The sequence below is a fragment of the Onthophagus taurus genome, unplaced genomic scaffold (genome assembly GCF_036711975.1).
Source record: "Onthophagus taurus isolate NC unplaced genomic scaffold, IU_Otau_3.0 ScKx7SY_15, whole genome shotgun sequence".
Taxonomy (NCBI): domain Eukaryota; kingdom Metazoa; phylum Arthropoda; class Insecta; order Coleoptera; family Scarabaeidae; genus Onthophagus; species Onthophagus taurus.
The window spans coordinates 5,555,756-5,569,404 of NW_027248940.1; the positions used below are offsets into that span (position 1 = coordinate 5,555,756).

A 13,649-nucleotide genomic window follows, 5' to 3' on the forward strand; every position below is an offset into this window, starting at 1 on the left:
TAATACATCAGACAGCCAATCAATTGCCTATAAGGCTTTTCATCCACAATACACGTACCTTCAGTATTTTCACCATACAATTTTGCGTCAATTGGCGTTTTTGATGGTTTGCACTCTTCCATATTAAATTTTCTTAAAAGTGACCTTGAATGACAAAAACAACCCTCTCGTTGTTTCTTGTATTTTTATTCCCAAGAAGAAGTTTAATTTTCCCAAATCTGTCATTTGTAAATTGTCTTTCAAATTTTTTATTGTTTGTTGTATAAAATCTTTCTTGTGACCTGCAATTATAATGTCATCCACATACAACAATAAATAAACCTTTTCTTTTAAGTTTGTGTACAAACAGAAATCGTTTTGAGATCTTTTAAATCCCTGTGTCACTATAAAATTATTAAACTTCTCATTCCAGGCTCTCGGTACCTGCTTTAACCCATACAACGTCTTGTTAAGTTTGCATACCATATTCGAATTTTCAGTTATTCCTTGTGGAATTTTCATATAAATTTCTTCTTCAAATCGCCATGCAGAAACGCATTTCTCACATCCAATTGGTATGCAAACAGATTATGAGTATTAATTATTGACAATAATGTTCTAACGGTTATCAAACGTGCAACAGGCGCATATGTTCGATTGTAATCATATCCCTTGCGTTGAGAACATCCCTTGATAACGAGTCTAGCCTTGCGTCTTACTAGTTCATCCTTTTCATTCTTCTTTACTTTAAACACCCATTTACTTTCAATTACTCTCTTATTATCTGGTAATGCTTGTAACGTCCAAGTATTGTTTGTTTTTAAAGATTTTAACTCTTCATCAACAGCTTCCAACCAATGTTTCTTATCTTCTCTATTTTCGATCTCTTCATAATCTTGTGGAGCTTCATGTACAAATGTTTCAGCATTCAATGCGTACACTGCATAGTCATCTAGATATTTAGGTCATCTCCTTTGGCGTGCTTCTTTTCGTTCTTCCTCTCTTGTAATTTCTTCTGTTTCTGTTTCGGTGTTCTCTTTTATTGCGATCTTCTGTTCTATGTTTTCTTCTATTATTCTTTCCTGTTCGCCATCATCTGAACTTACTTCATCTTTGTCAACATTTACAATTAATTTTTGTGTATCAAAATTGTATTTAAATTCATTTAATATTACATCTCTTCCAGTATATATTTTCTTGTTACTCGGACAATATAACCGATATCCATTTGGACAGTAACCCATCATAAATACTTTCAGGGATTTACTTGCAAATTTACTCTCTACTAATTCAGATGGGATTTTTAAATAACCAGTGCAACCAAATACCTTAAGTTTGTCTAGATTTGGCTTATGTCCATACCACAATTCAGATGGTACAACCTTTTCTAATGCAGTTGTAGGCGATCTATTTATCAAATAAACTGCTGAGCAAACCGCTTCAGTCCAAAAACCCTTTTCCAAATCAGTATCCAGCAACATACATCTCGCTTTTTCTATAATTGTGCGGTTCATCCGCTCTGCAACACCATTCTGTTCTGGTGTATACCTTACCGTAAATTCAAACTGAATACCTTGCTTTTCAAAATGTTCTTTCATTTCATTTGATATGTATTCTCTACCATTGTCACAACGAAAACGGCTAATTGAAGAATTAAAATGCGCTTTAGCCATTGACTCATACTTCTTGAAATAATTAAACGTTTTACTTTTAGCTTTCAATGCATACGCTACAGTAAAATGAGTGAAATCATCTATAAATGTTAATACATATTTCTTATTATCGTGTGACTCTTTTATTGGACCAAATAAATCACTGTGAATCAATTGCAACGGTCTTTTTGCTCTATACCTTTCTTGTTTATGAGGCAGTTTTGTTTGTTTACCTTTTACGCATGTCTCACAGAAACTTAGTTTTGCATTCGGTTTACAATATTTACCAACTTGTTCAATTTCTCTAAATTTGAATTGCTAATATGTCCCAACCTTCTGTGCCACAGTTCAACTTCAGATTCATTCAGCATCGTTACTAAACCATATTCTTTTTCACTTATAAAATCAAGTTCATACAACTTATTCGTTCTGGTTGCCATAACAACTATTTTATTATTTTTAATAACTTTTCCTGTTCCTTTTTCAAATACTACAGTAAAATTACTCATTTCTAATTTACGTACTGATAATAAGTTAATATCCAACCCCGCACAGTGGAGTATTTGACCCAAATTGTCGATCAAAATTATATGCGCTTGAATTAGTGATAAATTATTGTCATCAAAAGCAAAGCTTATTGATATTGGGTTGGTAATTATCTAAAAATGGAAAAATGAAACAAAAATATTTAATAGGTAATTAATAATTTTATTAGTATTTTTTATGTAGTAAAAAAGTAATTAATATATTGTATTTTTTTAATAAGACGAAAATTAAGTCGCATCTCGCTCTTCTTCATCTAACTCTTCGTCACCTTCGCTAGTTTCATCTTTGTCATCCGCATCCCATGGAAGTAACATTTTAATTGTCTCCGGCCTGAACGGTTTTGACTTTTTAATGGATTTAGGTCTACTGCAGCTTAAAAATGCATCTGATGTTAACAAAAGGCGATTCATGATATCCAGGTTGCACTGGACCCGGCAAAATTTACGTGAATATTTTTCCCTGTACTGACGGAAATGTTTATTTCTGCTCTCTGCCGCCTCTTCTGATAGAGCTCCTATAGGCAACAGTGCTTTTTCTATTACTGTTGGGCCATGTATCAAAATTTTATGGAGGGTTGGTGACATGGGGTACCAGTAATACAACTGGATGTAGAGCTTAGCCGTATATCGACAGTACTCTGAAAATTTATTTACGTCAATTTTATGACCAATGGATATTACTTCCAGAATTGTAGCCAATCTTTCAATGAGGGTTTGGTCAATTCCTGTTATACTTGCCGAGGTTTCTACGTTAGAGAAGAATCTTCTGCTGGTATTTCCATCGTTGCTGTTGCCGTAGTTGGCTTTAGGTACGTCAACGATTAGGCCAAGTTCTTTTCTAAACTTTTCTTGAATAATTTGCTTCCGTTCTTTTATAATATTCTTTTCTGATTCTGTTCTTGTTTGCCACTTTTTTATTGTAATTTTATACGAAATATCCAGTAATGTTTCGAAGAATCTTATTCGTGCATGTAAAATCGACAATCCAAACTCCAAGTTTTCTGAGTTTATAGGTGCTTTTTCAGATTTTTCCAAATCATTGAAATCTTTTGACGTAAGCGTACATATGTAACATCGCATGGTCGAGCCTGTATTGGTAGCGGCATTACAGACTTTACCATCTACCATGGTAAATAACATTTTATGGTTGACCGTCACTTCTTTGTCTCCGATATTACTTTCGGTTGTACTTAAATGTTTTACCTGCTCTTTGTGATAATTAATTTCCTCAGTTGTCACATCTTTCCATTCCCTGATAAATCTGATTCTCATTGGTCGGCAAAAACGTGGTGAGGAGGGCGTTGGGTTTTGCCAAATTACTTTCTTATTTTTCTTACAAATAAGCTGAAGAGGTACTAGTGACGACTGGAAAATGTTGGAATTGAAATCGCTGCTATTTGAAAATGTTTGTTTGAATTGTGCTTGTCACAACTCCATTTATACGTCAGCTCCAAGGATGCCAATTCTTTTCGTGTGAGAGATATCAAAACTTCTTCTAGGTAAATAATAAATCGCTTTGCGGTATGATCTGCTAATGCTTGTAATTTAATTTCCGCACACGTTTCAGTAACACGATAAGCATTCGAGTCTGGATAACAATCTTGTTTTGCTTTCTGTAGAAGTGAATAAGAGGGATATAGTTTTCTTGAGCTTTCTCTAATAATTTCATATTGTTTTCGTGTCAATGAAGCTTCTACAAATATAGATAACGCTTGTGTTGGTGTTAAATTTTCGGGCTCAGACGTCTCACTCTTTCTAAAAGCTTTCTTATATTTATTACCACGTGACGGCAATGACATGATGTCCTTTACCACTTGTGCTCCACTCACATTTCCAAATTTTCGAAGAGCCATTTGACCAGCAAACAAGAGAGCTTCAGCTTCATTCTCCTTCCTCAAAAATGTTGTAATTTTGTTTTACGGCGTTTACTGCAATCGCTTAAATCTTCAAAAGCGCTTTCCGGACGACCACCTATATTCGACATACATTTCTGCGTTATTTTAACAGTCCCTTGCAACCAATTACGATTTTTTTCTAAGAACGCTTTTTCTGTACGATTAGCAGCTTGCCATTTAGTTTTCATCTCAGATTTAACTCGCGAAAATGTTCGCAAAAATTGTTGCTTTTCCTTATCCGCGAACGTTCGCCGTTTTATGATGTTTCTTTCCACTATATCCAATTTCTTCACAAAATCTCTTCCATTACATTGTTTTGTAAGATTATATATGCCTTCTCGAGTCATGACATTGAAACCAAAATAATCTAAAACGAGGAACAGCTTAGAATAGTAAAGGGCGTACCAAAAATAAGTATGTCTTGCCTACATACTACTAGTTTAATTTTTTTTTTTTAATATTTTAGGCAGTTTCTAGCAGTAGTTGTTTATAGTATAGTAGAGTAAATTTTTCAAACAAAAAAATGTGGAAAAAAATAATGCTGGCAATTTATGAGTTGGATCGGTCCGCGGGAACAATGCTATACAGGTTGTTCCTAAAGTTTGTTTGCTCAGAACTTTTTTATTCTTTTATAACCCTACATTTATTTTTGCAGTTTCTAATAGCAAATTTAGTTTAGAAACTTTTATTACTCTTAGATAATATTGATAAACACCACCGTTTTCGTATTAAATGCAAAAATGTCCGAATTCAATAACAAAAAAAAAATAAATAAATCTTTTATCATGTTTGAGGCCATTTTATGCAGCACGCTTAAACTGATGTTATTAATCTCCGTTCTTATATTCCCCTTCAGTTCATCCAGCGTGTGCTGCCTGCTTTTGTAAACCTTTCCTTTAAGGTATCCCCAAAGGAAATAATCTGGAGACGTTAAGTCGGGAGAACGTGGGGGCCATAATCCTTTAGAGATTTTACGTTCGCCAAAAAACTGGCGTAAGAAGCGAATCGTCGCGTTAGATGTGTGACATGTGTCCCCGTCCTGCTGCAACCAATAGTAACGTTCATCGTTTTCAAGCAACGCAATAAATTGTGTAAAGATGTCTTGGTATACAATACTGTTCACTTTTGTTTCAAAGAATAAAGGGCCTACTATTCGACGACGAGATATAGCACACGACACTCCAATCTTCTGGGAGTGCAAAGGGTTTTCATGAAAGACGTGAGGATTTTTGGTTGCCCAAATTCTTGTGTTTTGGCTATTCACGTATCCACTAAGGTGAAACCATGCCTCGTCGGTGAAGAAAACACGATCAAGTTCTTCAATCGTAAAAATCTTCAAAAATCTACTATATTCTATGCGCTTTTGTTTATCCAGGTCTTTCAATTCCTGTACACTGCGAACATGATATGCACGAAATTTTAATTTTTTCGTCGCTTTTTGAGCACTACCATATGAAATCTGAGTGTGTGCTGAGAGTCTCCTCGAACTTTTTGAAGGCGAACGTAGTATCACATTTAGAATTTCATTCAATTTCTCGTCGGTTAGAATGGCTGGTCTCCCGGTTTTCTTCTTGTTAGCAACTGATCCACATTCACGAAAACGGGCTATTAATCTCGTTATTGTTGAGTTATTAGGTACTCCAACATCTGGATTGAAAAATATCGTTCAACAACGAAAAGTCGCTGCTCTTGGGAAAATGGCATCTTTGTAAATAAGTGAAAACCGCAATACTACCGATGTGAAATGACAAATTTATGTTTCGATGTCATCTAGATCTGTTGTCGGCAATACCTATGATGCTATCACGCGGTAGGTGATAGAAATATTTCATTGAAAATACTATTAAACATAAATTTATTTTGATGTGCGCGACTTTTCGATCTCTCTGTGTTAAGCATACAAAGGCAACGTAAAATAAACAAAATCTAATTAACAAAAACGAAATATGATACAGAACAAAAAAAGAATATAGTTTTATTGATCTTCAGATTCATCGTACTCTTCACCTATTGCTGGTTCAGTAGTTGTCTCTTTTAGTTTGTTATCTACAGGTAGAGCTTCATACCACAGGTGTAGTTCCTGCGGTATAATTCTGCCCTTTTTACCGTTTAATTCTGACCATACCACACCATGCAGAACATACCACAGATATGTTGCTTGATTAAGTCTACATCCTCAGGTTTTGTTTGGTTTGATGGAGATTTTTTGTCCCGTTTATCCTCTTCCAGAAAAGCTCCACCTATTTGTCCTTTAGAGGCTGTTATGATTGGTCCATTGCTTATGCATAGTGTTGTTTGAAAAAACTTTTGGAAAACCCGTATTTTAATATCATTTTTACGAAAATGAAAGGAACGGCCACACTGTTGTCTTTTATTGAGCGAAACGTTTGCGTTAGGACGACGTGGTATACTCGAATGAACGTATTTTAAAATAAAGTCTTTCTGACGTTGGTGGTAGTTTGATAAACCCCAAAACATTTTACAAATTTCTGCCCTACTGTCCTCATTAGAGTTTTCTACACATTTAAATTTACATTTTGTACAGTCTACTGGTCGGTGTAACTTAGCCTCACGTATGACTTTTTGGGATTTATAAGGCAAGCAATCATAACGTCTCCGGTTTGCAACATTTTTAGCCCAATTGGAAGGATTAGATTTCGACCAACGTGATCGTTTTTGCTTTTGTTTTTGTTCCCTCGTATTAGATGAAGGTGAATTTTCTACAATTTTGTCAAAGTGTGGTACCAAATCTGATACTTCAGAATCAGAGCTACTAAAATTCTGTTGTTTGTTTGTAGATTTTGAGCCCACGTCTTGTTCTTCACAGAGTCATCGCCAGATTCTTCCTAAAAAATAATTAACGTTTAATATTCTCAAGAATAATATAAAAATTGTCTATTTTATTTCAAACTGTGATAGTCGGTTAATTAAAAGGCGACGTTTTGTTTATTGCTCATAAACTATTTTAAGAAATTATTTGCATATCTGTATGTACAATAAGGTATATGGTGGAACCTCGCTTAACAAGTACCTCTCATAACGAATATTTCGCACACCGAGTAAAATAAATCGTCTCGATTAACGATCGATATTTCGCATAAGGAGTGACACGCATAGGGGACCCTTATTCTCGTCACTTTGTTGTGAAAAATAGATATACATACTCTAATTAAAAATAATCATAGGAACACATGAAACCTTCTAATTTTATAAATGTTCAAATATTATGTTTGAGGTTATGTTTTTACTTACCTGTTCCTATTGCATTTTCATCATACGCTGTCCTCTAAATCCATTAGTTCCAAGCATGTTTACACACTTGAAATATTTAAGTAACTAGTCGTACGTTTTAAAGTCTAACGCTACGTTTAATTCACGCTTAATTCACAAAATACTTGCAGAAAATTTACACCACGAGGTTAACTGATCAAGGCAAAATCTGTAACTGGTATGTAAACAAAGTGTATCAAATACATTTCTTGTAAAATCGAGAAACACTAAGTGTTAGTGAATTTTTGCATTTACGATTTACCCAATACCTACGAAACTTGCTTTAAGCGAAGCTCACTAACTCAATTTATTAGTTTAGCTTTTAAAATAATTTTCGAGAATTTCACTTACAAGGGAAGTGTCACAACTGTGTCTCACCGATTTCGATGCAATTTGGTACAGTCATAGAATGGGCCAAAATAAGGTTCGCACATTTTTTTATACGTGCGGTAAAAGCCCCTGGGGCGAGTTATAGGGGTTGAAAGTTTGGAGAAAAAGTACGTTTTCACTTATATTTTGAAAACGAAAAGTGCTATCAAAATTTGGTAAATTGTAACTGATATTCATTTTAAAAGAGCTTTCTTTTGATGTGTCACACATATAGCAGAGGGTTAAAAAGGGCGAACTACCCCTATTTTTTTGGAATTATTTAAAAACCACCCTATCGATTTTGGCGGCATTAAGTATACTTCTAGTGCGTTCAAAAATATTAGTTAAGGGTTTTTTCCCATTCGCCCTAGATCAACCCCAGCGAAGTTACGGGGGTTAACATGTAAGCACTTTTCGTAAGAATGATGTGATAAAATTGTCAGGTATTTTGAAAATACTTTAAACAAAACCGTAAATTAGTCGCACAATAAAATGTTTAGTGTAAAATAAGGCATAATACACCATATAGGGGTTGTTGGGGTTATCCACCCCCTTAAAAATTAATTCTATCCCGGGCGTTATTTGTCGATTACGGCGAAATTTGGTACTGTGTTTGTTTTATATTTGAAGTAAAAATTTTTGAAAATGGTTATAAGGGTTACAAATTAGGGGTAGTTTTTTGTTTATACCTCGAAGATGAAAACTGCCATCGTAACTGTGGTATTGTTTTTTAAAAATCTATCTATCGATGTTCCACGAGGTAAACTACCCTCATTTTCTTTAAATAATAAATATAAAACTACTAGATAAATAAGATATTTTATTTATTTATGAGTTAAAAAGCGTTAATAAGAGTTAAAAAAATAGTTCAATATACCAAAGAAGTTTATTCTACATTACTAATTGACGTTTTTTATGTATTATATTAATTTTCAATATTAAATTTATTTTTATTCTACGTTCAAACCATGCGTATTTAAAAACATTTATAAACCGAGGGGAAGCCAACTGGTTATGCGTCAACGATTGCAATTTTAATATGTTATCCCTCTGATGTAAATTGACATCATACTGGTAAAGAATAATCTGATCAGAGAATCTTCTAATAAAATTTTTCCATATTCTGAAACCAAATACATCTAGGGGCTGTATTTGACCTGTTGTCCCTGCAGGTATAGATAAATGTTTAAAATTAGTACCTGATGGAGTTATTTCACTAATAACTTCAGGACAATGGCCACTCCAAGAATCTAATAATAATAATGATTTAGAACCAGTATTTGGAAAATATACATTTTGGAGCCAATTTTTCATGTGTTCTGAAGTTAACTTTCCAGATTTTGATGCCAAAACGTATATATTGTCTGCTTTAAACATTGTATTTGCTACCCTCGGTCCAAAGCTGCCAGAGGGTTCTTTTAAAACAATAAAAAGTGGAGAAAGAAGTTTCCCATCAGCAGATATTACGGGTTGAATTGTGTAACTGTGCGTTGTAGATGACACCGACTGGACCACACTTTCTACGGTTTTAACTCCTAAATCGCTTAATGTTCTTCCCGAATGGAATTCCAAGTTAAAACCGCTCTGATCCGAATTGTAGGTGTTTTCAGGTCCATATATTTGGATTTGTAGCTTTGCCTCTTTAACGAAATCTTTTGCTAAAGTTTTTACTCGATCAACATTTCCAATTTGTTTTTGGGATAGAAATTTTGTTATTTTTCGGCTTACTAACCGATTTGCTTTCTTAAAACGTTGCACCCAGCTATGAGATGCTTTGAACAGTTGAGGAGATAAATTCTTTTCATTTCTAGCTTGTATAGCCCATCTGCGTATATCAATATCATGTAGTGGCAATTTATTATCTACGGCGGCTCTCGCTTGATTAATTACAAATTCGGTAATTTCTGCTAATTTTTCTTTGTATGTCCCTCTTTCTTCAATATATTTAGACCATCTGTGCAATTGGGTCTTTGACGTTACTTTTCGGTATTTGTTTTTTACGGTTTCTAGTTTCAAATAACCTTTCTTCCCACTTGTCCAGTAATTTACCGCCTCTAATTTGTACTCGTAGTCGATGTCATCCTTCAATGGACAATGAGCATCAGTATCTTCTACAAACCTGTCAGTTGTATCCTGGTCTTCAATAATTTGCTGACCGTCATTGATGCCATTGGATGAATCGAAAATTAATACAGTTTCGTCTTCAATTTGCATATTGTAGTCTTCCATACTTTCCATTAAAATACTCTGTATATTTTCTTTTAAACTAACTTCTGCTTCATTTACAGGAGTCTGGGGAATATTCATAACAGTAAAAACTGTCATTAGCAAATTTAAAACGTTTATTGGGTTTATTGTAACCATTGCTTCTGTCAGTTGCTCTGAAACTAAAATCTACCCACTGGGCACACGTTCTTTTATACTAGAAAAAACTATTTTGAGAAATGACCTTTAGCAAGCGGCACTAGAAAAACAAATATTGTGCCAAAATTTTTTTGGTAGGTGTATTTTTGGCAACATTATGTAGAATAAAAATAAACTAATAAACTATATAAAACAAACACAGTACCAAATTTCGCCGTAATCAACAAGTAATGCCCGGGATAGAATTAATTTTTAAGGGGGTGGTTAACCCCAACCACCCCTAAATGGTGTATTATGCCTTATTTTACATTAAACATTTTATTGTGCGACTAATTTACGGTTTTGTTAAAGTATTTTCAAAATACCTGACAATTTTATCACATCATTCTTACGAAAAGTGGTTACATGTTAACCCCCGTAACTTCGCTGGGGATGATCTAGAGCGAATGGGAAAAAACCCTTAACTAATATTTTTGAACGTGCTGGAAGTATACTTAATGCCGCCAAAATCGATAGGGTGGTTTTTAAATAATTCCAAAAAAATAGGGGTAGTTCGCCCTTCTTAACCCTCTGGTATATGTGTGATACATCAAAAGAAAGCTCTTTTAAAATGAATATCAGTTACAATTTACCAAATTTTGATAGCACTTTTCATTTTTAAAATATAAGTGAAAACGTACTTTTTCTCCAAACTTTCAACCCCTATAACTCGCCCCAGGGGCTTTTACCGCACGTATAAAAAAATGTACGAACCTTATTTTGGCCCATTCTATGACTGTACCAAATTGCATCGAAATCGGTGAGACACAGTTGTGACACTTCCCTTGTTAGTACAAAATGCTAGTTAGTGGTTAAGTTATTTCGATTTTCTTAAAAATGTCAGTAAGTGAATTTTGGCAGTAATAGGGCGATATGACACCTTATATTTTTCCATTATTATGAACACTGATAGGTAAAATAATCAAGTCAAAAACGTATAATTGGTGCTGATCATCAAAGAGATACTTTAAAAGAATATAGTGATGTCTTAATTTAATAATAATAAAATGATGTAGGTAATTATCACATCAATAATATTTTTAACCCTAGAACGCTAAGCATATTTCTAACACCACTTGAGGCTAAGCATTCATAAATTTTACAACTTTATTTTTTCATGTTTTTTTCCTTATATTAAAACAAACTTTAACCAACAAAGGCATTATTTATTGTACATAACGATGGTGAATTAACGATTATATAATATTTAGGTACATGTTTTACAAATTTCGCCACTATGTTCATTGCAAAATGGTTTTTTACATTTTAAACAAAAATGAGTTGTCTCTTTCCTCTCTTTTTTGATGGACACCTAGCACAAATGGTTCTGGTGGACTTGTTAGGTACTGTTCTTTCCTCCAGAACTGCCTGTCCATCCTCTGTCACTGTCTCTCCTAGAAGTTGACTTATACTTTCACGGAGTGAGCGCTGCAAAGTTGTTGTTTTGACTCGTTCTTCTAGCCATGGCATCACTAAAAGCTTATACAACTCCAACATGTATCCTTTTCTGGAGATCAGTTTTTGTCGACGTTTTTTCTATGGGCATTGTATAAAATGTAGCTGTTTACACAGGCAATATTTAGTATACCATAGAAAAACTAGAGGGACTATCTTTTAGTTTTCCTAGAAGTACTGATATTTGAACACATTTGGTCCAATATATCCACTGACCCTTTTGTCTATTGTATGTCTCAATAATTTTTGGTATTCCTAAAGTTTTTGAGATACTACATCCTTCGCGCTTTGTTGATAAAAGTAGAACGTTTTTCTTCTGTCTGGGTGTATAGGAGACAAGCACTTTTTGTTCGTCAACACAAACTCTAGAGCTACCTGGATCGCGATTCTTAGTTGCTAACATTTCTGCTGGAATCTCCCGTTTATTTTTTCTTACAGTACTAACCATAGTAAGCTTGTGAGGTGGAGCTAATAAATCATCAGCTAGTTTGACGGACGTAAACCAATTGTCCATTGTGATATTTCTATTTGATCCTAAAATTGTTTCACACAATGTTTTTACATAATATTCGCCCAAAGGCATTCCATTCGTGTTTGTGCTTTTGCCCAAGTAGGGCATGGCGTCGAACATGTATTTTGATGAAACATCACATATGAAAACTATTTTTATCCCATATTTTGACGGCTTATTTGGTATGTACATTCGAAAGGGACATCTTCCTCGAAAACCTAATAGTTGTTCGTCAATAGTGACGTAAGAGCTTGGTCTATACAAATTTCTGCACTGATTTATAAATTCGTCCCAAATATCTCGGATAGCCGCCAATGCATCCGATTTTTTTCTTTCGTCCCTCGTGTCTTTATCATCAAAACGTAAACAATCCAATAAAAACTTAAACCTTTCACGACTCATAACTGCCTTGAACACAGCTCCACTTAACTTGTCATCAAATAACTCTGTGGATGACAAATGGTTACTTTTCAAATAAGCTGACAATACCAGTAATCCAAACAATGCTTTTATCTCGTTGGGACTAGAAGACAGATATTGTAGCTGCTTTTGTTTTATATCTAGCAGATTTTTTTTCAATCGTAGAGTTTGTATGCAATACAATTTTATCAATCATAGAATCCGTTATAAATACCTTGAAAAATTCGTTTGCAAGGCGATCATTTTGAAAATTTGTTACTTGACCCGAAAAAATATTAAGTATATTTCGTTGTGGAGTTTTCGATGCTGATTTGATAACTGCACTCCATCGATGACCATTTTTTGTACAAGTCTTACTTGTGATCGAATTGTTTTATTAACCCCTACGATTCTTCTTTGTGAACATGTCTCTGTTTCGGGTGCTTCATGCTCTTTTAGTTGTTTAGGTTTATTATTTCTGGGTGGTCCAGGAAATGAATTGTCCACCGATATTTGATCATCTGCATGTGTTTCTGTATTTGATTCTTCAGGTAAGTCTTAATTTTTTTGCTCTAGGGGAGTCATATTCGTCTTCGCTATTATCCTTTGAAAGAACGTATTCACTTCCACTGTCTTCTAAATCGTCAATCTCTACGGCATCCTCAGTTTCACTCCCACTTTCCTGGGTGCTGTCGTCCTCTGATTCTAGAATTAGGTTTTTTTGCAATTTCCTCAAGTTCGGCTTGAGTAATAGGCTTGTTGTCTTCCCATTGTTTAGACATATTCTTTAGAAATAACTTGTAAGACCTACAAGTAATATTTACAATATAGTTATCTAAAAAAAAATGTTTATTTTTGAATGGTGCAACACTAACAAAAATTACGTTAAGACTAACCTTTCGTAAAATTTACGACGTGCTTCTTAAAACTGCCAATATATTACACTTAAATCAACCAACACCCGCGGTTTAATAATCAACACTGTCGAAGAGAATAGCAAGACGCAGAACTCGATACCCCACTAATCCGCACGATGGTAATCGGAAAGCAAAATCGCCGTCGTAAAATTTACGAAGCTTAGCGTTCTAGGGTTAATCTTAATCATAAGCCATTGATTAATGTTTTGTCAAAGGGCATAAGAAACGGGACTGTTAAGCATCAATATCTTTGG

General features: G+C 34.3%; 1 protein-coding gene across 1 annotated transcript; it reads right to left on the reverse strand.

The window, feature by feature from the left end:
- Positions 1-11,692: 11,692 nt before the first annotated feature.
- On the reverse strand, positions 11,693-12,481 carry LOC111417842 (piggyBac transposable element-derived protein 4-like). Its single transcript, XM_023050233.2, has one exon. The coding sequence runs from the start codon at positions 12,479-12,481 to the stop codon at positions 11,693-11,695; it is 789 nt and encodes a 262-aa protein (XP_022906001.2).
- Positions 12,482-13,649: the final 1,168 nt, after the last annotated feature.